Genomic DNA, 25,619 nt, shown 5'->3' with positions numbered 1-25,619 from the left:
TATATATATTTGATCTGGTGCTATTTTAAAACACTGAAAGCCATCGGGCTATTTGGCAGGGCATCTGCTGTGGTCCGGAAAGAATCAAAGTTAGGCCTCCTCCACATTGGCACAGGAACGAGGGAGAGACGGACATCAGTGCGAAGGAGGAGGAACGATCGAGGAAGAGAAAAACAGCAGGTCTGTAGGAATTCAGGAGAGAATCTGTCCCCAGAGGTTTAGCGGTGGGCCCACAGAAACACTGTTGAACTTTTACACAGCTGACACAAGATCACATAAGCACAGACACAGATAAAAAATAAATACATATATTATTTAGATAATACAAAACAAACTACATACAACATGTTCACTAAATATATTCAGGGTATTTCATTGTCTTTTAAATGCATACCATCCAGAAGTTCTTCCATGTGGAAACAGCCCTATCCTCAGTTTAATTTGCGAACAGCAGTTTCCCACAGCCCGGTCCAAAGTATAAAAACAAAAGGCACTTTCTTCCACGGTGGCATTAGGGAAAGGTTTTGTGAAGTAATTGTGGAATTAGTATACACTCGGTTCCGAGACGGAAAGTGAATAATAAACAGGATCCAATCCACCTAGTTTCACCACACACTTCCACTATTACACTTGTCAAAGTAAAAGACAAATGTCCTTGCGTTCCGTGGTCACCATACAGCCAGACTCATTACAAAGCAGGGCCTCGCATATTTTGACCTTTAAATGGAAAGTATAAAACCCCAAAAAAATAAAACCTCTGTGTCTGCGTCCCTTTGCAACCAGGAAGGGGGGGGGGCGGGGGTGTCTCTCCGCCTTCCAGGGTCAGAGGAAAAGCCCGCAGGGGATTTTAGGCGGGAATAGTGGTGACCTTCAACTGGTCCCTCACATCTGGTACTTTCATCACTTCACCACAACCCTGGTGGGAGGCTGGGAGACGGTCGCTGTTGGTTACCAGGGCAACCTATGCAGTAAAAGCGGGGAGGGGGCAGCTTTATTTACGTTTGAATGGAGACCACGTTCTGTTACTGCAACCAGAGCTCTGAAAGAGGAAGCGGAAAGCGGGGCTGACCTGGCTTTGTTTTGACAGGGGTCAACGGGAGGAGCCCCCAGGGATCGTGACACATGGAGCCATTTCTTATCTGCATTCATGCCGTCTATAGAGCAATGTTGAAACAAAGGAAGACACCCCCCACACCTGCCCACCCGGGGGGACGGTAACGGGGCCCAATGCGCCAAAAGGTGTGTCCGCCGTCCGCTGGCTGAACTGCGTCAAACACTGGCTATTATTCTGTCCTTCCCAGAGCTGATAGGAATTGTTCACCATGAGAGTAACCACTCCACCCCCCAAAAAACTGTATTATGTGGATGAACAGAGTGCCATGATGAAGCTCTGGCAAATTTCCGTTGAAGAGAGAGGTCAGATGATCGACGAGAGTGCCTGCTAAGATTGTAATGTATCTGCCTTAGGAAAGTCGCATCACATAGCACTAAGCACTAAGCACTGTCAATAAAAAATGTAACAAACCCCTAACATAATATTACAATTAAGTCTTATTACAAATAGCAAAATAAAGAATCACACTCCTTTGTTCCAAGTGAAATCCATGAACAAACAACAAAGAGAAGTTAGAGAGAATGCTGAAAGAAAGCATAAAGAGGGAGAGCGAGAGAATGCCAAGAGAGAGCGAGAAAGACAAAACCCTACTGGGCTGTATACACAGGAAATTACCCACAATGACGTGGGGCTGATGCAAGTGTTCTCTTATCAAAGGTTTCCATGGGAGGGTCATCTCGTAAAAGCAACATCATGAGCAATTCATTCAGCTCTTTTCAGTCATTATTTTGGTCGTCAGGGCAAGCCTTTAGCCCGACAAAAGCAGACAGGTGAGTGAACTGCCGCGCTGTTGATTTAACCACTTCGTAGTCTTTTGGGAGGTCGGGGTCAGAGTTCAAAGCGGAAGGTGAAAAAGAAACCACTCATGATAGCAGTTTCGCAACATCTGCCAATAAAACTGAGGTTTACATCAGCATCCACCCAGCTGGAACACCACAGGAGTCTGAGGAAGTTGCCTTTTGCGGGTCAGCACGCTGAAGCCCAACGAAACCTCACGAACAGCGAGACACACATGATATAGCCCCGAGCGCTGGTCCCCGGGTCAGCAGCAGACACATGGTATCTGGCGGGATTCGAAGAAGGAAAGAGGAGTGGAAGGGTCCCCCTGACCTGTTCCCCCTCCCACACACCTCCATCCCCCGACCCGGCAGCCCTCACACAATAACATTCCTTCTATGTGGCTACTGTTCCACGGGCCGAGCGGCCGAGGGAGGCATGATATTAAGCTCTCTCACAGGCCGCAGACGGTCCTAGGACAACTCGGAGCTTTTCAAACATCCACAAACGGCAAACAGGCATTTAGCCCCAGAGTGACGTGATGTCATCTGTCAGAAATAGTCTAGTGAAGACACGATGGGCACCAAAACAATAAGATGCTTTTTCCCTTCATTCTGACCAAATAATCCCTCAGCCTCCTGAATCTGTCAGTGGTTTGTAGCCTTGTGGTAAGAGCAAACTATCCCTGCAGCTTGGTCGAAACAGATCCCAGGGGAAACACGTGCATTTGTCCAGGCTTGTTCTGACAAGGAACACCACCCCACAAGGTTTGTAGAATGGCTTTTTACAGGTACTTTTTTACAGGTGAAATGACTTACTACAACATATCATAGCTTTACTGGTGGAAATAAAGGGTGGGTTGGATCTATTAAAGGGTGAGATGGATCTATTAAAGGGTGGGATGGATCTATTAAAGGGTGGGATGGATCTATTAAAGGGTGGGATGGATCTATTAAAGGGTGGGATGGATCTATTAAAGGGTGGGATGGATCTATTAAAGGGTGGAATGGATCTATTAAAGGGTGGATCTATTGTTGGCTGAGTCAACTGAGAAGGCCTGCAATGGATGGCTGGTCTGTTCTGCATGGATGTGTTTGAAGAAGGCATGACTTTAGTACTCCTGCCCCCCCTCCCCCAACATTACTCCTTCAAAAGGGCTTGGCTCTTTCCAGCTCAAAGGTTAAAGCATTTTAAGCCCTCATGAATAGCTGAGTCAAAGCAGTGCAGAAACAAACAGACCACACACATACAGACACACACAGACACCTTTATTTTTTTAAGTTGACAAACTTTACCAAAACCAGCTAATTAAAAATGTAACGTGGTTCACATGTAACAGCAGTCATGATGAGAGAGGGTCAAACAGGACAGAATGATGGGCTGTAGCAAGAGTTGCTGACTGAAGATAGGACAGCATTTACAACGACTGTTTAAAAAGTAGTGTGTGTTTGAGTCCGCAGCAAAATTGCCTTTTACACAAATAAAAATTAAACATTGTTTCTCCCTGCAGAAGCAAATCCAGTCAGGACGGAGGGGAAAAGATGTAGGATAAACTAGTTGGGATGCGGCGTAAAATAAAACCAGAACCCAATGACATGCAAATCATTTATCCCTGTATTTAATTGAAAATAGTACAAAGACAACATATCAAATGTTGAAACTGAGAAATGTTATTGTTTTTTGAATAATACATGCCCATTTTGAATTTGATGCCAGCCACACGTCAAAAGAACTGGGACAGGGGAATGTTTACCAGTGAGTTGCATCACCTCTTCTTTTAAAAACACTCAGTAAACATTCCGGACCTGAGGAGAGTGGAAAGTTGTCCCATTCTTGGCTTGCAGGCCAGTTCAGCACTTCGCCTCAGTCCATCTAAAATGGGCCTGGGTCCAGAGAAGGCGCTGGCGTTTCTGGATATTGTTCATTTATGGTTTCTTCTTTGCATGGCAGAGTTTTAACTTGCATTTGTCGATGCTGCGACATACTGTGTTCACAGTTCACAGATGTCCACTGAGATTACTACAGATTCTCTGAATTTCTATTTTATTTTTATCCGAATAATATTATGCACATTAAATGATGAGATTCCCAGACTCTTGAATTGTGGCACTATTTGCCCGCGCAGTCTTTCACAGAGTGGTGAACCCCTCCCCATCCTCACTTCTGACAGGCCCATCCTCTCTGGAATGATCTTTTAATACCCAATCATGTTACTGACCTGTTGCCAATTAACCTAATTAGTTGTGTGATGTCCCACCAGGTTTAGTTTTTTAAACTTGATGCAGGCATCAAATTCAAAGTGAGCATGTATTTTCCAAGAAACAATAATATCTCAGTTTTAACCATGGATATGTTGTCTTGGTACAATTTTTTTTTATTGAATATAGGGTTTAAATGATTAGCATGTTATTGCATTCTGTTTTTCTTTACATTTTTCACAGCATCCCAACTTTTTTAGAAACAGGGTTGTACATAAATACACACAAACACACTTATTTGCTACAGAAAAAAAACAAATGATGATTGAGGTCATTCTGTTGACATTCTGTTGACCATAATCCCCCCCATAAATGTGGCTGGTAGAAATGCAGAATGGACCCAAACTCCCACTTTACCACAGTGAAAAAGGCTCCCATAGGTTCTCTCTGATCCTGTGCACCAAGACGGGCACGTGCCCGTTAAGAAGGGATCTCTCTGCCCACTCTAGTGAGCCCGGTGTTAAGTCCACTTTGGGCTCCTGTTGGTTGTAAGGACTCGGACTAAAAGGATAAATCAAGGATTATGGACCCTCGAGTCAGCGCCAGCTGGGGCTTGGTCCTGGGGAGGGACTGGGATGGAGACCCGGAAAGTCCACCAGTAAAAACACTGCTAATGACATAATTTCACCAATAGTATTGCCATTTCTTCACTTAACTGGCCCAGTTACAAAGGGGGAAACCGGAACAGGGCTTAATGCTGTCACAAAGACGGGCGAACTGAGTGTAGTCGTTCCCTAGCAACACTGCAACTCCTCAGTAGATTTCAGCACTCTGCCCTCATTGGCCAAGACAACAACAACACACAGCAGCAGAGAAGGTGGTAGACCATTCCCACAATCCTGGTTCACCATCAGACAGATTAGAGCAGCCGCCTCAAAGTTCATAAGCTCAGGTTTAAGAGCTACCTAAGGGTTACCTAGAACTTGGACACCACACAAAGTCAGTGGTTCTGAGATCATCAAAGCAAGATCTATGAGCATCACGGACTAATCCTGCTGATGATCAGTCAGTGTTGAAAGAGGTCAGGTTCAATGAAAACTGCCAGCCAAGCCTACATGAGACTTACTCCATTAGTCAACACGTCCAGGGACCACTAGAACAGACATGCCCTGTTCAAATGAGTCAAACACCATGCCATATGGTTTGCCTCGAATACCCAAATGCAGAGGACAGATTTGTGGGATGCATCGTGTTTTTACAAAAGGAAATGGTTGCCAGGTACAAATTGTTGCCACAGATGCATCAACAACAGTAGCTGACATGGTGACAGGTTTGTTTGTAAAGGGTGACATTCAAGCCTGTCGTGCGACGTGTTGATTGGAGAAGTAATGTCCCCAAGGGCGTGCCACGTCGGAACGAAGGCTTCCGTCAGGGAGTCTGTGACAAACGTTTGGTAATGGAAGCTGCAAAATGAGCTCAGGTCTGAATGCCTTGAGAAACCAAAACATTTTTGCTTGAGGACAAATGTGGTTACTTTTAATGTCCGTTTTGTACACCAGCATTAAACCGCTGACAATATGGCAGTTTTGGTTACTGAATGAGATTGTAAAGTGATTCTGTACTCAATACAATGCTAGTTGTATCAAATTCAGAAAGTAGGCCAAACCAGTAGATGTTAAGAAACCAGGGAACGGCACAGTAATATATACATATACGTGTGTGTGTGTGTGTGTGTGTGTATGTGTGTATGTGTGTGTGTGTACAATGAGCCAAACTAATTGGCCAAATCATTATGACACCTCACAGGTGAAGCGAATAACATTGATCATCTCCTAACAAGGGCACATGTCAAGGTCTGGGTAGATAAGATGATAAGTGAACAATCAGTTCTCATAGTCAATGTGTTGGATGCAGGAGAAATGGGCAGGAGTAAAGACCAGAGTGACTTTGACAAGGGTCAAATTGTTACGGCCAGACGACTGGGTCAGAGCATCTCTGAAATGACAAGGCTTGTGGGATGCCCCGGTCAGCTCCAGGTGAGTACCAACTGACAATGGTCAGAGGAGGGACAATCCACAAACCGGTGACTGGGTGATGGGCACCTGAGGCTCATCAATACGCAAGGGCAACGAAGGCTATCCTGTCTGGTGCGAACCGAGGCACAAGTCACAGAAATGTTTTGTTGGTTACGGGAGGAATGTGTAACAACACAAAAGGCATTGCACCCTGCTGCGTATGAGGCTGCGTAGACGCAGACCGGTCAGAATGCCTACGATGACCCCTGTCCATCTGACCACCCTCTATCGGACTGAGCATCTGTGGGACGTACTGGACCAAACAGTCTGGTCCATGGCGGCTCCACTTTGCAACTTTCAGGACTTGAAGAATCTGCAGTTTTGATAGCATGCTCAAAGAACAGACCTTTTGAGGATTCAAACCCTTGCTTCAAACAATACATGTGAATATCTGGACCAGCCAACATCACACAGAAATCACAAGTGATTTCTGATACAGCACCTTTAAACAAACAGATACATCCTGACATCTGAATGATCTGAAACTGAATGTAAGGTGTAACGTTTGAGTGTAATGTTTGAGTGTAATGTTTGCAGAAACAAAAGTGTTAAATGATGTGTTCCATGTAAAAGTGAAAGAAAGTGTTTTCTATTTGAAAACAGATGCAAATTGAATTTTGCAATTCTGAGGTAAATACATTCCCCAATGGATGAGCAAGTGGTCTGACTAAAGAAAGAAGGAATTCTATCTCAACCAGGAAGGGGAATGACATCTGCTAAGAGTTAATGTCAAACACAGTCAGATGGTTGCCTGAATGACTTGCCTGTAACTGCCCTTTCTGAGTTGAAAGTTTCCAACATCTCCGCCGAAATGTCAAGTACATACATACAAAATCTGCTGGAAATGTCCTCGGCTCAACCTCAGGAAATAGGCCGCTCTCAAGAACCCGCCGGGACCAAAAAGGAAGCTCATCGGACAAGACAGTTGACAGACGGTGTGAATGTAAGCAGCTCACAAACAAACTTCAAGTACCTCTAAATGGGGAAAACACAGATGACAGAACCTGACAGACACCCTCAGAAACTAAAGCCTCATCAGCTATGTTACTACCTATATATACTGTTGTAACGATGTGCCGGTAGTAACCAATTAATGGCAAAGGATGTGCAATTTTTTTATGGATCTAACCCCCCCAATACCCCCCCCCCCCCCCCCGTCTCTTGCTGCCTCCCGTCCCTCTCTACGTCTCCCTCCCCCCCGCCCACGTCTCCCTCTCACTCACCCTCTCTCTCTCTCTATAAGAGCTCCACATCAACTGAAGTCTGTGACCTCACTCAGCAACGGTTGCAGCTGGTGGCTGCGGCTCGCTAGACTCCCTAAATAGCCGAGAGGGAGGGAGGGTTGTGGGGGGGGGGGGGGTTAGGAAAAAGGAGGGCTGGAGAGATGGGGGAGGGCTCTGGGGGCTGCAGGGGACAAGGGTTTGGGTGGGGGGGCTGGAGCCCCTGTCTGTCGGTTTCACAGTGCATGATCTCCTTTGTGCCGAAAGGAGGGAAAAGGGGAGGTCCCAGCTCACGACTTAATTACTACGAGATGGAAAAAAAAAAGTCAGAGCCTTACCTCTAATAACGAGAAAGAGAGAGAGAGAGCAGGAGAGATTAAGAGAGAGTAGACTAGTAAAAAAGAGAGTAAGAGTTTTTTTTTGGGGGGGGAGAGAGAAAGAAAGAGAGAGAAGCCAAAAGAAGGGGGGCTCAGCTGAAAACTGACTAGGTAGCTCTGGCAGAGGTGAGTCAGTGTTATAAGAATGAAACAGCTGAAGGCACGACACTCAGGTGTTCACACACCATCACCGGTCTACCGCTAAGCTTCCTATCTGCATCTGCCGAGAATTCATCCACTTACAGCGAAAACCCCTAATGAAAAAAAGTCTGGACCTTTGTTTTCGGCACCTATTACGGGTGAGTGTAACTAAAGAGGAACTTTACTAAAGGTTTGGCCGCCCGCTGGTTTTCCGGTCAATGAGCACGTCAAGTGTTTGGAGGCTTGAGAAAACAGACGTCCACTGACAGAGTCTGACAGAAGACCCAGGAGGAGGAGAGAGAGGACAGGGCTGGGACAAGAGAGGAGAGACGTACCAGGAGGAACAGAGGGAGAAAGAGCCATGGATTTGTCATGACCGTTTTCACAGAAGAGCCTGTGTCAAACCAAGCCGGGAAGACAAGGGATTTAAAGGAGTGAGAGAGAGAGAGGGGGGACGTGAAAGAAGAGAGGTGGAGAGACCGACGCAGTTCTGGTGAGGGCCGGCGTTTTTAATCCTGCATGCAGCTGAACTTCTCAAAGCTTTCAGTGGCAATGTCTTCCCTTAAAGTGCTTGTTTGTGTAGCAATTACATGGCTGGCCAACTACAGCTGCAACAACCTTTTAGAGGTGCCACTGACTTCCCAAAGGCTTTCAGATTGTCTGCTTTATTTAATTCGGGGCAATATAAGACAAACTATATATAACGGATGTAGTAGGCAATAATTAAACAATGCACAGTCAAAACTTTATTTTCAATGTATCCTTAATATGTACATAGCAGCATATTCTGTTGGCCAACTGACCCGTGCTCATTTTTGTTTTATTGCTCTTTAAGTGCTAAGGTCATTGTTTTTATTTAACTAACTAGCTGACAGCTGCGTCAGATTGTAACGGGTTAGAACCAACAGAACTTTAAAGCCTGTTAAACAACTGTAGGCAGTCACTTGACCCGTTTCTCCCGTGTGACGGCATAACAGCTGGCCCCTGGTCGGTTCTGGCTTTAATGCTTGAGACGCTGTCAAGTAGAAGACGAGACGCTGTTGTCTGTTTTATTGCGCAGACGACCCGGAATCACATCCCTGGCTTCTGGTGTTCCTTTCATGCTCTGTGTGCACACACGTGTGTGTGTGTGTGGTCTTAGGCAAGCAAATGCGCGTAGAAGGGGGGTTATTCTTGTGTGAGAGGGTGTAAAGCTTACGTGAAAATGAAAGAGGCTGAGGGGGGGGGGGGGGGGGGTGTGTTTCCTTGTCAGAAAAAAAGTCCAGAGTTTTCCAAAGAAAATCCAGCAGATAAACAAAACAAGAAAATGCATGTCCTTCACGGCAGAACTGTGTGTGTATTTGACATGAGCTAAGTGGACTTCTTCCTAATATGTAATAAAGTGATGCAGGAACCCTTCAGAGAGTATTCTGGGCATTGGGTTTTAGGGATATTGACCCTGCTGCCGTGAGAGGGCCATCATGTTCTCAGCAATCATCGCTCATAACTGTTTAATTTTGACGTTCTAGAGAAAAGAAACCAACTTCTGCAGAACCGAAGGGTCTCTGCAGAACACGTGACACACACACAAAGAAGAGTCAGCCTTCAATAGAAACCATGTAAGTTTAGACATTTTGGTGCAAACCTGACAAGTATGACGGTCAGAACACAGGACTGAACAAGTCTCTCTGACAAACTACCTGTGTCTCCATCTGTGTCACCGCAACGAGGAAGGAAGAAAAAGCAGTTTACATTTCATTTGGTGGAATCAGTCAATATTTCTGAATGTGTCAGTTGCGATAATCATGGCAATTGTGGCCTTCATCACAATTACTTTCCACTCTGAAAGAGTATTCACATTTCCAGAATCACCACAAACCAGACCATTCTAACCTCTCTGGGTAAAGTAACATACCATGTTCAGAGTTAAAACTGCCTCCAACTTCAACCATGTTCTAAAGAAAAAAGAAAATCACAAAAACGGCCACGACGTCAGTTGCTCCGATGAAACAATGTTCTTATTCCACTGGTGTCGTTTAACATGCAGGTCTTCATCTCGTTCTTCCCGGGTGGCAAATCTTGAAAGGTGCGCTTTTGTCACAAAGCCTGGAAAAAGTCGAGCTAAACTAAAAAAAACAAATAAAGTCAGATGTTTTCTCCCAGTCAAATGTGTCAGCTCAGGTGTGGTTGGGTGAGAAGGTTCTTGTCACTATTGAGAGGTTGTGTCATCACAGAGGTTGCAGAATCATGGGAAGATCTCAAATGCATTATCTTCAAAGCCTCTCTTCTCATCTTCTCAAAATGCATCGGAAGACAAGGTCAGAGGGGAGGGACCTCTGGCTTTTTCATCCAATGGATTTTGAGTACAAAAAGAGACAAGGAGAGAGGATGTGGGGTAGTTAACAGATCTTCCTGGTGTTTTTCCAAGCACACATTTAACGGAGAGTCCCGACAGAAGTGAGGTAATGAGGTCGGAGGTGAATCAGTGAGGTCATAGGTGAAGCTTTGAGGTCAGAGGTTGGGGGGGGGTCACCCAGGCTTATTGACAAGGTAGAGGGAAAGATTAAATATAGCATGTTAAAAAAAAAATGTTTAGAACATGGTTGACGTTGGAGGCGTTTTAAACCTTGAACATTATATGTTACTTTGACCTGAGATGTTTGAATGTTCTGGGTTGTGTTGATTTTAAAAATCAGTTAAATGTCAATACTCTTTCAGAGTTTAAAATAATTGTGATGAAGGCCACATAATAACCATGTTTAAAGCGACACATTTAGAAGTATTAACTGTCTCCACAAAATGAAATGTGAACCGCTTCTATATACGTATGTGTAGTGCTATCACATATTGGCATCTTCAAGACTTCGGCAATTTTGTTTCAAACATCTGCCTGAATAAATGACACCCTTTAACCTAAGCGGTCTCTGATCTCTAGTAATTCTCTCAAGCTGTCAGACACGTGGGTCCTGTTGATAAAAGATGCCGCTGTGTGGTGTAAAAGCATGTGTATTAACCCAAACAAAGGATCCCTCTATGGATCGCCATTATGGTTCAAACGTATTGTCTTTAACAAACTCACCATATTCAGGCTTTATAAAACAATTGATTGACTGATTGGTCAACTTGGGTTCAAACTAAAATGTGAAACTTCTGGTGAGGTACGAGAGGGGTTTGAGAAATGCTGATAGATTCTTCTAACCTGGTTCGTACATTGTCCTCACCAGCTGCTACATTTCTCTAAACCAGCATTGAAAATTATCTTCTGACATTAAGTCATCAAGTCACAACAAGCCAACAATCCTATGTTGGCTAATAGATTATTCACAGCAGCATATACACCAATCCTAGATCCACATGGACAGAATGTTATTTTAAAAGGAAATGTGTCACTTCAATCCTGAAAAGCGATTGGTTCCACATATTGTCAGGCAATGACATCAGTGCAAAGGAGGAGATGCAAATGCATTGTAGTTGAAGCAGATGTTTCAAGGCCTCACTGTACCCAACGAAACAAACAAAAGCACCAAAAAGAACTCGACGCAGCATATTCTTGAATAATTTATTAATATAATTTCTTAATTAAAATACGAACACGTGTATCTAGCAGCCCACCGCAAACTCACGACCAGAACTCCTGTCATGAAAACAACTATTTGTAAAAATGTATTATTAAAAAATAATAAAAGGAAAGGCTTCCATAAAAAGTATAAAGGTCACAAAACAATGCACACTTAATTGAAGCAAAGCTTACATTTACAGTGCTCATAAAGTCCATAACTGGATAATATTTTATATATATATATATATATATATATATATATATATATATTCTTTTTTTGTTTGTTTAATATTTTGAAATCCTCTAAAGAGTGTGGAACATGGTGTGTAGATAAATGGAAAGAGTAAAGGCTGGGTAGACTTTCAGTAGGCACCGTACGTACATACATTTTACATTGGCCAAGGGCCCTATAAAAATTCCATCTACATAAGGCAATAAAGGCAGCTGAAATGGAAAACAGTGAGGTCAGACTACAACGGAATGATGACGGCACAACCAATTGATATAGACTTGGTAGTCAAGGTCTGAAATCAATCATCAAGACAGACAGCTGCAGGTTGGTCGGGGTGAAAGTTCAAAGGTAATGGCACCAGGTTTGATATGTCAAAGAGACATATCAACTGTCACTCTTGAATGAGGGAAATGGGGCCTACACATTTTCAGTTCAATCTCAAATTCTATATAGAGCCTCTCAAAAGTATTCAGCCATATTTGACTTTTCCACATTTTATCGTGTTACGACATGAAATTGAATTGGATTTATTTCGTTTTTTGCTACCAATCTACACAAAAGTGTAAAAAAAACAACAACAAGGAAACAGGTTCAAAGTGAAAAATAAAATCTGAAATTGCTTGTAATTAGAAATAAATAAAATGAAAATACTGAATTTGCAACCTGGACATTTGACAGAAAGGGGAGATCCTTCTTCTGGTTTTTTTCCTGGGAGTATTTTGAACATTCCAGTGTTTTTAAGTAATTTCATAAATTTTTTGTGAACCACATAGTTGAAAGAGAAAAACATGGGAGGGGCCTCATAATGGGACAACATGCCAAGAGCAGAGAAATGGAGCAACAACCGAGTCAGCATGTGGCCTTGTTGTATGAGATGATCACTGGTGAGGGTAAAGCTTTTCTTGGCAAAGGTGATGAAGACATTTGCCGGTACTGGTTGCCTGAAGGTCCCTGTCATTCACCACACAAAGAACCCTCACTTGATGAAGCTAGAAGTAATGGAAAGAATGTGAGCCTCAGTATGGCAGGGTGGAAGACATTTATGGTTTTAATTGTTGTGCGATACAGAGTCCAGAATTTCAGCAATTCTACCATAAGTGGTGGAATTAAAGCCCACCAACAGAGTGTCAAGTGAAGGACTAAAATTCACCACTGCACAAGTCAAAGGCTGCACTGTACATTTGCTCTAATCACAAAGGATTAGTTGGGAACTACTGTATAATCTAACATTAACAATCTCCTTTGTCACTCTCTGCACACAGAGGCTGCATGAGCAAGGCACGGCTATAGCGCTTTACCTGGCTAGACAAACAACCATTCTGTGTAACCACCTTTTCCTTTGATACCTCTGCCTGTGTCAATTCATTCTGTAGAAGAGAGTCAATTCTTATTCTCCATATTTTCTTTTCTATTTAAAACAGAGACCATCCCTTTAAAGGGCTGTTCAGCAAAATGACTGTCGCCCTGGTCCTCCCTTTGCTGTTGCTGGTCTGCTGGCCTGTCTCCACACTGCAGACAGAGGCCCAGGAACTGGAGAGCAGAGACGACGTTCTGGAGCGGGAGTTCCTCTACGCCGGGCGCTCCAAGCGCGCCGTGGCGGCCGACGCCTCCTCGCATGAGGACAAGTGCTCCTACACCTTCATCGTGCCGCAGCAGAAGCCGACCGGCGCCATCTGCGTCAACACCAAGGAGCCCGACAGCGTCCCGGAGAACCGGGTCAACAAGCAGGAGCTGGAACAGCTGAACGGCGAGCTTCAGAAGCAGCGGCGGCAGATCGAGTCGCTGCAGCAGCTGGTGGAGGTGGATGGCGGCATCGTCAACGAGGTCAAGCTCCTGCGCAAGGAGAGCCGGAACATGAACGCCCGGGTCACCCAGCTCTACATGCAGCTGCTGCACGAGATCATCCGCAAGCGCGACAACGCCCTGGAGGTATCGCAGCTCGAGAACCGCGTGCTCAACCACACCTCTGAGATGGGCCGCTTGGCGTCGCGCTACCGCGACCTGGAGCACAAGTACCAACACCTGTCCGCCCTCGCCGGGAACCAGAGCGCCCTCATTGTTCAGCTGGAGGAGCACTGCCGCCGGGGAGGCCAATCGCACGGCGGCGAGAGAGAACGTTCTCGGCCGGTTCGCCCTCAGGCCCCCGTCGTCCCTCAGATACCCCCACAGCAGAGGCCAGTGGCGCCGGTGGAGCCTAAACCCTACCACCCACCCACGTACACACGCAACAACCAAATCACCAACGAGATCCAGAGCGACCAGAACTCCAAAGGCCTGCCGCCTCCACTGCCCACAATGCCCAGCGGCACCCACCAGCCATCCACCACAAACATGCCCTCCGGTGAGTATGTTCACTTCACCTCGGACATAGAACTCTCACCTCACTGGTGTAGCCACAGAAGCCAACTTGTCCAATAAGTCAGAAAGCTCAGGAAACGTGTATTCAATTGTAATCTCCGCATGGGACTCAAACTATGTACAAATCCAGAAAAAAATGACATGTGAACAGGACACATTTTAAAACCCACTTCTCCTCACGCTGAGGTCTAACATCAGATTTACTGAATTAATAGTTTCATTCACATTACGGCTCATAAATTGTTCTAGTCAGATTTTCTTAAGTGGCTCCCCACATAGCGGGTGAGTTCTAAAGAGTTTCAACATTCCAAAGAAAACACGCTTTGCTCAGCCACAGAAACATAAGAGATACACATTCATCCATACTGCTGCAACACTGAACAAATTACTTTCACTCCTTACAAATCCTTGAGGCAGTAGGAAAGACTTACAGACATGCATAGTGAGAATCTGGAGGGGCTTGGCTCGAAGCCCATCTAAACACACCTCAACATGACAATATTTATTGAACCATGAAGTATTCCGGAATCTATCTGTATGTTTTACTACACTGTAGACTGGAAATGGAATTAGGCTAAGAAGAGTAATGACTCTGGTGTTTCCTCTGAGAGCAAAGAAAGCACACATTAGCTGCCAAAACAAATGCAAACCAAGCCATGAAAGCACTAATCACACTCCACCTTGTCAATACTCATCCCAAACCTACATCCAAGATCGGGAGATACTTAAATATTGAAACATCGCCACTCTTCTCAGACAGAGCTGTGATTGCAGTAGTGTGTCGGGTTGGTTTTACTATGTTTTATTACATTCGAATAGGGTTTAACAGTTTAAAAGTGTGTGAGGAATTTCTAAGTAATATTCTTCATAAATCAAAAAGGTACATATCTTCATTCCATAATAATTCTTAAAATACATAGGTAACAACTGCAGATTGACTTTTAATGTCTTCTCCTCAAAGAAGTGGGGAGAAAACGGAAAATATTAAGTGTTAACAGAATTGACCCCATTGCCCCTTTGACCCCATTTCCCTGAGGTGTATCTGACAGTACAACAATAAAAAACAATCACATGGTTTTCACCTCAAACATCTGTTAACCAGAGGCCACACAAATAATCATCACACACTGTCAAACTGGTTTAGAAAATACAAAACCCCGGTGCTTAACTTCATGCAGCCGAAACGCCTCATTTGACCTAGACTGTCTGAAATCCAAGAGATCTACCCTGTGCAGACAAGATGATTAAACGGTGGCAGCGTTCTGCTGAGCTTAAGGTCACTGCGGCAGCTTCTGTTAGACAGGTGTCCTGAATGCCTGAAATAGGACAAATTGGGCTTGGACCCTGTCCAAAAAAAAGGGGGCCTAACACTTACCCATATGTCTGGATCCAGTCCTATCATTTCTTCAATTAATCAAAACTAGGTAACTTAAGAAATTATAAAAATAAATTTTCTTAAAATATTTTATAATCAAGAAGAAACTTTGAAAAGCCACATTTCAACAACTAATGCAGCCTTGTAAGCTTGGTCTAGCACTACTGTTCACAGTGCCAGCTCTAGCCTTTACAGGGCCCATAGCAACATTTGATTTGGGGCCCCCCTCCCCTGTCAGTCGTGGGTCCCCTAGTGGACGGGGACCCTAAGTGACCACTTATCTTGTTTATGCCTGGAACCGGCTCTGGCTGTTCACCAATATTTTGGGCAACTGTACCACAGGCAGAAGTTAGCCCTGCAGTGACTAGCCATGAAGTAGCCCACTGACATGCATTTTACTAGTAAGCAGATGGTCTCACGAGTCTTGGCCACATACCCTCAGGGGTCCTAGTCCCTCTGGTTGGGAACCACTGTGCTAACATGTCTGCTTGATTTGAGGCCTTGTGGATGAAAAATAAAAGAAAAAGTTGTCACAGTGGTTTCCAACCAGGGGTGCAAAATATCCTGAGGGCATTCATGTTAGATGTCAACCCTTACCTTGCACTGCTTCCTGGCTAATATCCATCCTGTCCCACGACATTCCTTCCTGCTCATGTCCGCAGTTAATATTCATTTTAGCAAAACAAACTCTGGTTTTATGTCAACAAATTAATTTGAAGTTGTCCAGACACAAGTCATCCAATCACAGACAGGATGTTGAAATCAAAGGGCTGCATTAATTTCATGGGTATACTCAGGCCTAACAATAAATTTTTGGGCAAGCGGTTACAATGTAACTTTGAACTGTTGGCTTCCTGAGACAATATTATGGGATAAACACGGGGAAATTGTACGAGGCTGATGTGTCGGCATATTGATAAAAATCACTTTGATGGAAGACGTGGGGCACGTCGAGTGACGGGGGGCTGTGGGGCCCGTCGAGTGACGGGGGGCTGTGGGGCCCGTCGAGTGACGGGGGGCTGTGGGGCCCGTCGAGTGACGGGGGGCTGTGGGGCACGTCGAGTGACGGGGGGCTGTGGGGCACGTCGAGTGACGGGGGGCTGTGGGGCACGTCGAGTGACGGGGGGCTGTGGGGCACGTCGAGTGACGGGGGGCTGTGGGGCCCGTCGAGTGACGGGGGGCTGTGGGGCACGTCGAGTGACGGGGGGCTGTGGGGCACGTCGAGTGACGGGGGGCTGTGGGGCACGTCGAGTGACGGGGGGCTGTGGGGCACGTCGAGTGACGGGGGGCTGTGGGGCACGTCGAGTGACGGGGGGCTGTGGGGCACGTCGAGTGACCGGGGGCTGTGGGGCACGTCGAGTGACCGGGGGCTGTGGGGCACGTCGAGTGACGGGGGGCTGTGGGGCACGTCGAGTGACGGGGGGCTGTGGGGCACGTCGAGTGACGGGGGGCTGTGGGGCACGTCGAGTGACGGGGGGCTGTGGGGCACGTCGAGTGACCGGGGGCTGTGGGGCACGTCGAGTGACCGGGGGCTGTGGGGCACGTCGAGTGACGGGGGGCTGTGGGGCACGTCGAGTGACGGGGGGCTGTGGGGCACGTCGAGTGACCGGGGGCTGTGGGGCACGTCGAGTGACGGGGGGCTGTGGGGCACGTCGAGTGACGGGGGGCTGTGGGGCACGTCGAGTGACGGGGGGCTGTGGGGCACGTCGAGTGATCCATCGCTATTCAACAGCTGGGAAGGTCTGCCACAAGGCCCAAATCTGGACCAAAAGACAGGAACAGAAAATGTGTGACAGGATAGTTCTGGGGAGACAGGAGAATTGAGAAACCCCCAAATCTGCACGTCAGTTGCATCAACAACTTAACAATGAAATATAGGTACTCCCACGCACAATTATATTTTACTGAGTTATAACCCGTTCTGGAATTTTAAGTAAGACGGCCCTAGGTAAACAAAAGTGGACCATACAGAGACAAGGCTGTATAAAATAAACGGGTTTCTCACAGCAGGTCTAACTCTCTGCATATGGCCGATCATTCCACCACTACATCACGTAGGGATAAGTCCCCCTGTTGACATTTATTTTACTGGAAGCAGTGCCTGTAATAGCCTGTCAGTAGCGTCCACGCAAAACGATGAATGACATTGCTATGGGAGTTACAGATTACTCTCAGCTCTGATTGTTTTCCCAAAGGCAATATTCATAATGCAAGTCATAATGAATGTCAGGCAATGCTCCATGGCTGAGCCGCGCACCGGCGCACAACTAGGAATATTCGGGAGATTATCTTTGGACACGGGCACTTCTCGACTCTAATCTTCGACATGACGGGCGGCAAAAGCAATGCCAGGCTTAAGATTCTAAGTGTCATCCAGGATATGTGAAATATTTGAAAAGGATACACAGGAAGGTTTAAGACTCTTGGATATCACACCTCTGTAAAAATAAGGCTGTGCGGATCAGATTTAGCCTGGTTGATACATGCCCAAAATAAAAACATTTCCGGGCTTGGCATTCTCTGCCTCATTATAGTCCATCGCAAAACTATTTACAGGCTACTACTCCAACACTACTACTCCAACCATCACTGCTTCTGATACTGTTACCGTTTGCAACTATCGATCATCTGTCCTTCTATGACTTCAGGGTGTCTTTAACACCCAAATAATAACTGAACGGTGTGGGGTGTGAATACAAGATAACGTGGTTTCAAGTGGGGGGAATTTAGAGCATTTGTCATCTTAATTTTCATATCCAAATGTCTGTCTCTTGACGAGGCATGCCGACATCCAATAATGACCAATTAACTTCTGCCAAATGAACTGCGGCAGCCGTCTGGCCGGAGACAGCATGTTGGGAGGGGCTGGCAGACAACGTGGGAAAAATGTGGCAACCCTGCCGATTCACAAGGTGAGGAGGATTTCAGCCCCAGGTCTGTGAAAATGAAAACACCTTTTTCCAAGCAAGGAAGAGGCACAGAGAGTTGAGAGAGACAGACCTGCAGCCGAAAGTCTATCCATCACATACAGCTACAACCCAGAGAGGACTGGTTTTAGAAAATAGAAAGAGCGGAGGTGCAGTTACATGAGCCAGATGGTGTTTGTCCACTGATTGACGACAAGCTGGGGGGCAGGAGGCTGTTTTGGGGATATCAGGTGCAGACACAAGCAGTGCTCCATGCACGCATGCAACAGCGTGACTCGCAGCCTTCCGTTTTTCTGGCCGGCCCTGCGCTTCTCCACGGCGACCGTTAAATCACCCGGGGAGAAGGAAGAGGCGGAAGCGTCGGATTGTAAATACAGTAGCAGACCGGTGCCCTGGGATCCAGCGAGGGTCCGGGTGGGGGTGTCGAAGAAAGGAGAGGCAAATTAGATTTGTTTGGCCAGTTTTCATTGGCAGCGGGTGTCAGGGAGCTTCCTGCGGAGCTCGACAACCTCTTCAGTTACCTCAGGCCTTCAACCCGTTCCCTGTGCTCCGCCAAGTAGCAGGGAGACTGGTCTGAAAGGTTGTTACATCACTTACACTGATTGGTCGAAGTGGTTGGTACCAGGAATACACTCTGCTGTGTAGGGAGGCCGAGCGCGGCGGTTAGCAGTTACATGGACTTTTCCTTCGGCCAGCTTGCCACACACTGTGTGTGGGCAACGTTGTTCGGAAAAACTGCCTCGTGAGAACAACCGCAGAAGTTCTCCCTGCGCGCTCGCCGAGTGTTCCCAGGCGAGGTGAGGGGAAATAAAACCACAGAGCGTCTTTGAACGCCGACATAATGAGCAGAGAGGTTTTGCTCAGACAGCAGGATGGAAAATAAAGATTCTCTTGTAGGTTGTCCGGCAGGAGACTCTAAGAGTGCTATTAAGACGTGGTAGCCTGCGGTCAAATAAGTCCAGTCTACGATTGGCTGGGGATGATTTTTTCCTAAGTGACAAATTTCTTCTCTTTTATCAAATTGCCTGTTAATGTTAACTACAAGTCATGACATGAGATTGTATACCACAGGTACTTTACAACAACAACAAAAAGTATTGTTGTAATCAGGTTGAGAACAGATTCAAGGTATCTCAGGGGATGGTGGAGCGAGGCCAGTAAACCACTGCAAAGCACTTCAAGGAGCATCATGTTGTCCAATAACAGTCGTTAACACTGATGTGTCAATAACACATTAACTCCGTTTCTTACCAGATTTCATGATTCCTACTCCTCAAACTAAAATAAGAAGTTAGGAGGTCCCCATACGTCTCAAGGTCATGGTCCCTAGAATAAGACCCTTAACATTGTTTTACACACCCATGCCACACTGCTAGACATGCTGTCACAACACAAATATCACTCAAACCAGGAAATCTAACTACCACTAACAGTCACCAGGAGATTATTATAACAGTCACCAGGGGGGGGGGGGTGACGGATGTCTGATGCTGCCTTAAAAACAGGTTAAATACAGGGACAATTACTGCAAACTAGCTAATGATGAGACTATGGCTTCTCAAGTTCCTGCTGTGTTTAAACTGCATTTTTCTCTTTTTTGGCTTGAACAATAATTTTCTTCAGCAATCAGAATCCCCAGACAGATACTATTTTATTCCCAATAAAATGGTATTAACAGCTGTGCAATTGAGAGCCACCGAATTGCAGATAATCCACAGGCTACTGTTAGCGTATGTATGCCGCTAAAAGCGCTGCCTGTTCCCTCTCCCCACAGCCGCCATGCCAGTGTTGTTGTTGGCCTGTGTCGGCCTACCGGCAGCTATTCTCCCTTCCTGAAGAGTAGCCAAAATCAATTCTAGGCATTAAAGCTGAGAGATTTTCCAGCAAGAAAAAAAAACATATTTGGGAGTCCTGGGATTTGTGTGAGAGGGGAACCGTGTAACCACATAATGATGGGCTACACTGCTGACTCCGCTGAATGGAAGAGCCAATGGGAAGGGGTTTCCCGTGTGCGTTTCAGCCAATGGGAAGGGGTTTCCCGGGTGCGTTTCAGCCAATGGGAAAGGGGTTTGCCGGGTGTGTTTCAGCAAAAGGGTTGGGAGAGAGGGGATTGGATAACTTTCTGCAAGTCTTTGAAATCAGGGTTCTGTCGGATAGCTAACGTGGAAACCTGAAACCCACGCGTGATCACCTGAAACCCACGCATGATCACCTGAAACCTTAACCAGCTGTGTTTGTTCCCCACCAGTCCCTTGTTCAGATGGCACTACTTCATAATGGAAGCACTGGCCAGCAGCATAGACAAAACAAAGACTTATTAATATTAATCTCCCTTTTATCGATAACATTCAGTACAACGGCAGCACTAATAATGTCCACCTCTTTAACGCCAACCACCTCCAGGGCCCTTCAGGGACTGCCTCGCCGCGCTGGAGGAAGGCCACACTGGCAGTGGCATGTACCTGGTCAAGCCGGAAAACGCCAACCGGCTGATGCAGGTGTGGTGCGACCAGAGGCACGACCCCGGCGGCTGGACCGTTATCCAGAGACGTCAGGACGGCTCCGTCAACTTCTTCAGGAACTGGGAAACCTACAAGGTAAAACCGTCCTCCAAGGTGCAGCTTCCCGGCGGTGGGAGGCTTCATCATGGGCAGTTGGCATTATAGAGAGCATAGAAGGTGGCGGGCAAACGGCTTCCTGTGTTACGGGAGGTCTTGACCTCTTTGTTGTGGTTCTGAGTAAATGAGGCTATGATATGGGACGGTATTACACAGGAATAATAATAATACTGGAATTGGAGCAGCCACAATTGGAAAAACATTTCCCTATCCCTAAAACTAACCTTAGCCTAAACTTAACACACAGACATTTTGGGACTTTTCTAAGAATGGAAAATACACCTCCACATACACAGAAACATCTACGTACGTACACACGAACAAAAAGCATGAGAAACAGCGTTGCTAGACATGAGCAACACAAACTAGTGCCAAGAGAATTATGTCATCACATACCAAACACATTTCTTTTAAGTCATATTGGGAGATTCACCCGGTTTACGGGTCACATGTGAATCACAGAAAGGGCGCGTTGAAACTTTTCCATTTCGTGGTATTGCATATGCTGTATTTTTCCCCCCCAAAAAATTTAAGTGCTGGAGCTTTCCGAAACGTCAAGTTCATCCAACGATTCCTTAACCACTGGATAGCAAACAGCTGTCAACCAGTCTAACACGAAATACCACAAGTCGACAATAAAAACCCATTTCAATGGGAGGTTTATTAACCTTACAGCTAATTCAATGATCTAAGGTCAATGATCTAATATCAATGAAGTGTTTTCCTCAGATGCCACGGTTCTGAAGCAGTAAAACATTATCATAAGGACACAGGGTAAAACATTTAGTGGCTAAAGATTTACATGCCACGGCATCGAGGGTGGGCAGGCTGTTTTTCGATAAATAGCCCCTCCCCACTAAAGAGCAATAAGACAAGAAATTTCCAATGCCCCCAGACCTCCTCCCTTCTGATGAAGGGGCACATCAAGACACACGAGAATCACAAATTACAAGCTCATAACTCGCAGGGTAAAGGGGCTCCCTCCTGATTGAATCCATGTGTGGTTTAATGGAAACCACAGTTCCAGACACTCCGCCAGTTTAAGGAAGAGCACGTCTTAAACACATCCTGTTATTATGCCACCGCGCGGACGCTGACATCATACCCGTGTCGCAGACGCTCTTCGGTCCGGCAGCCCGCCTTTGAGAACAGTTGAATGGCAGTTCACTACGGTGTTTCTCAATCCAGGTCCTGGGGACCCCAAGGGGTGTGCGTTTTTTTTACCTAGCACTCCCCAACTGGTTCAAATTAAAGACTTGGGTTAGGCTGATTACATCAATCAGGTGCGTATGTGGTAGGGAAACATTTGAATGAGGTGTCCAAGTGCTAGGGCAAAAACAAAAACACAAACCCCTTTTGGGAGAAACCGGCTTAATGAAGGAAGCAGAAGTTCGCAAATGTAGGAAAGACCCATGGAAGAATACATTCACATGTATGTTCCGTAGCACAACAAATGTCAATGTCTGAAATGGAGAATTTAGATTGACTTAAAAACTAACAAAAATACATCTCTAAACAAATACATCCCTCCTGGCTTTCCCTTTCACAGCAAGGTTTTGGGAACATTGATGGTGAATACTGGCTGGGTCTTGAGAACCTCTACTGGCTGACCAACCAGGGCAACTACAAGCTTCTGGTGATGCTGGAGGACTGGTCCGGTCGGAAGACCTTTGCCGAATACGCCAGCTTCCGCGTTGAACCAGAAGCGGACTTCTACAAACTAAGAGTCGGACGCTACCATGGCAACGCTGGGGACTCCCTCACTTGGCACAATGGCAAGCAGTTCACCACTCTGGACAGGGACCACGACGTTTACACTGGTGAGTGCAATGCATCATGGGTGGGGTGACAGCCGCTTTTGCACTGTAAATAAGCCTGCCTTTCAAGACGGTGACTCAGATACACAGAAAGCAGCCAATCCATACCAGACGGTGTTGTCAGAGCTGAGATTTATGGCCACTCACCACCGGGGGCTGATTCATTTGGTCAGACGCTGTTGTGGCCGAATCCAATATCCCCGCTCATCTCAAAGTGATTTTCAGACGCCAGTTGGCAGCTGTGATTAACAGTGTGCTAATTTTCCGTGGAAATACCCTGCTTACTGACCGACTGAAATCACACAAACATCAAAAGGTGTCAGGTAAAACCTGACCGGTGAGAGCCCAAGCCTCCTGTAAGCAGGAACAGAGAGCGGGAGACTGTTCTCATTTCCGCGCGGCTGGAGTCTCTCCATGGTGATCCTGCTTAGCACGGACACAAAAATAAATTTAAAAGAGGACAGGTTGCTATAGTGCTGCAAAACAATTCATGAAGTTGAAAAGAGAACAAGAAAATATTAAAAAGACCGCACAGCGGGACAGAAAGCAGATTTCAAATCAAACCCCATTGGCAGAGCTAGATGTCCGGCATACACTTGGACAGAACAAGCACAGCTATGCTTCCTCCTCATGCTTACGATTGCACACTGCTACATTCTGAATCGGGCCAAATACACCGAGGCAGTGAAAACAGACACGGTTGACACACTTCCAGTCACTGACCAAGCTGCATTGTTTCCCAGGTAACTGCGCCCACTACCAGAAGGGTGGCTGGTGGTACAACGCCTGTGCACACTCCAATTTGAACGGCGTGTGGTACCGGGGAGGGCACTACCGCAGCCGCTACCAGGACGGCGTGTACTGGGCCGAGTTCCGCGGCGGGGCTTACTCCCTGAAGAAAGTGTCCATGATGATTCGGCCCAACCCCAACACGTTCCACTGAGATCGCGATGCCCCCCAACGCCCACGGAGGCCAGAAGCCAAATCGCAGCCAAACTTTTATTTTTTTAACGGGCATTTCCTTTAAAACAACAACGTTCACCCGGTGCTGAGAATAGGTGCAATTGTTTCATTTTCTTTTACATTTTTGGTTTTATTTACAGCTTCTGTCTTGGCCTTATTTACTTTTGAGTACCATGTTTAATCGCTTTACTTAATACATATCCAGATGATTAAGCATAGAAGTGCAATAAATGTCTTGGATCACAGAGACAAGGGTGTCGTATCTCCCACCACTGCTTTTAAATCCCTCTCACAGGACCCATCCGACATTCTTTGGAGGTACAGGTCAACATGTTGGACCTTTGTCTTGGACTAGCAGGGTAGTCAAATTCCCTTCGGAGGAGGTTGCGAAACTACTGCAACTCAGGAGCCAGACTACGACAGGAGCCAAACTACGTGATCTTCATGTCCATTAGGACCTTTGCACATATTTTGCTGAATGAATGAAGTGACGTTGGTGCCAGTGGGGTTACTCTACAGTTGCTCTGGAAAACCAAGGGACAAGTGTGTACTACAGTATATTCATTGGTTGAGAAAAAGAAAAAAAAGGGGGGAAATATCTGTAAAATATTTGTTGTTGTTGATAAAGAATAGAGCACATCTTCATTAAACACATTTGACAGCTCAGATCCCTCTTCTGTCATCAGGATAGCATGCAATAATAATAATTATAATAATGCTTGAAAATTTTTACTCTAAAGAAACGCGACACAGGAATACATTTCCAGTGACCCTATCTAAAGAAACAAATAAAATAAAAGGTTGCTTTTCTGTTGGGCTGACACTCAAAGCCTAGATTTACAAGGGGTGACAAAACTACTTTTTTTATATATATATACATATTTTCCTGTAGTTTCCTACAAGTCGTTTAGATTGACGGGTATCTGTTGGCCTGACATCTGAGTCAACATGGAGGGGCATTCATTTATACAGCAGGGCAGTAATTTAAACATTTTTAAGCTTTTCTCGTCGCTCAGCTACTATGAGGAATTCCCAATAGGAGGACTAAACTGACTGACTGACTGGCCGGCTGGCTGACTGAGTGAGTGTCATGGGGTTTGAAAAAGGGGAAGCGGGCCGTGAACCAACAGCCTTGATCTTTCCCCCAGAGGCTTTGGACACTTGGAAAGTAATCATGGCTGTGTCTTAATTAACCATCGCGGAGAAGGGGTCAACCAATCCACCCAACCTCTCTCCAAAGGTGTGTTGACTCAGTGAAAACCGCCCAGCTTTACTGTTTATCCATTAGGAGGGCGAGGGCAGACCCAAGGTCAAAGGTGATGGTACCTCTTCAAAAGTGAGCTAACGAGAGAGTTCTCAACAGAGTTATGCCATCCAAATACAGGTTGAGTGAACTCAATTTAAAAAAATGTGCAGACAATTTTCACACAAATGTCTCACCGGTACGAATGCCTATCAACCCTGTTAATTACAGCCCTCACTTTGTTCACGTAGCCTGAGCTTTAAGGAGTGATGGAGGACAATGTGGGCTCTTTGCTGATTCAGAGGACTGATCTATTGAGTCGTATCGCTCAAGTAGTTGGCAGGCCCCCTTTTAGTTCTGCATCGAACCTAGTGTGTCAAAGTTGATTTTTCCCGATACCGTCTGGTTGACAGCCCACTAGCACAGTGCCAATAATAATCCAGTAGCCTGGTGCTAGGAGAACCAACTACCAAGTGGTCTTTGAGTGTATGTACATACAATGTCTGATTAAGAGTATTTTTGTAATATAAGCCATCGAACTGTTGTGTATTATCAGAGCCTTGCAATAAACTATGTACAGCCCTTTGGTTGTGTTCTCTTTTCAAACCATACAGGCTTACAGTTGAACACAACTGCTGGAAACAAA

The 25,619-nt window shown here is 45.9% G+C and overlaps 2 protein-coding genes across 6 annotated transcripts in view; one reads left to right on the top strand and one right to left on the bottom strand.

Annotated features, from left to right (window-relative positions):
* The window catches only part of LOC105024020 (ras-specific guanine nucleotide-releasing factor RalGPS1), a 130,050-nt gene that overhangs the window by 42,877 nt on the left and 61,554 nt on the right, over nucleotides 1-25,619 (bottom strand). The window lies entirely within an intron of this gene.
* Nucleotides 7,575-25,555, top strand: angptl2a (angiopoietin-like 2a). The gene is made up of 5 exons (XM_010893611.5): nucleotides 7,575-8,395; nucleotides 13,094-14,013; nucleotides 20,736-20,929; nucleotides 22,500-22,770; nucleotides 23,511-25,555. Exons 2-5 carry the CDS (start codon nucleotides 13,125-13,127, stop codon nucleotides 23,708-23,710), a joined length of 1,554 nt encoding a protein of 517 aa, XP_010891913.1. The 5' UTR covers nucleotides 7,575-8,395; nucleotides 13,094-13,124; the 3' UTR covers nucleotides 23,711-25,555.

Source organism: Esox lucius, chromosome 23 (assembly GCF_011004845.1).
Source record: "Esox lucius isolate fEsoLuc1 chromosome 23, fEsoLuc1.pri, whole genome shotgun sequence".
Lineage (NCBI taxonomy): Eukaryota > Metazoa > Chordata > Actinopteri > Esociformes > Esocidae > Esox > Esox lucius.
Note: the sequence above shows the minus strand (reverse complement) of the source record. Positions and strands in the feature narration are given on the sequence as shown.

Coding starts and splice junctions, on each gene's coding strand:
- angptl2a (XM_010893611.5), top strand. CDS start 13,125: ATGACTGTCGCCCTGGTCCTCCCTTTGCTGTTGCTGGTCTGCTGGCCT. Junction 14,014..20,735: donor CACCACAAACATGCCCTCCG/GTGAGTATGTTC, acceptor AACCACCTCCAG/GGCCCTTCAGGGACTGCCTC. Junction 22,771..23,510: donor GGACCACGACGTTTACACTG/GTGAGTGCAATG, acceptor ATTGTTTCCCAG/GTAACTGCGCCCACTACCAG.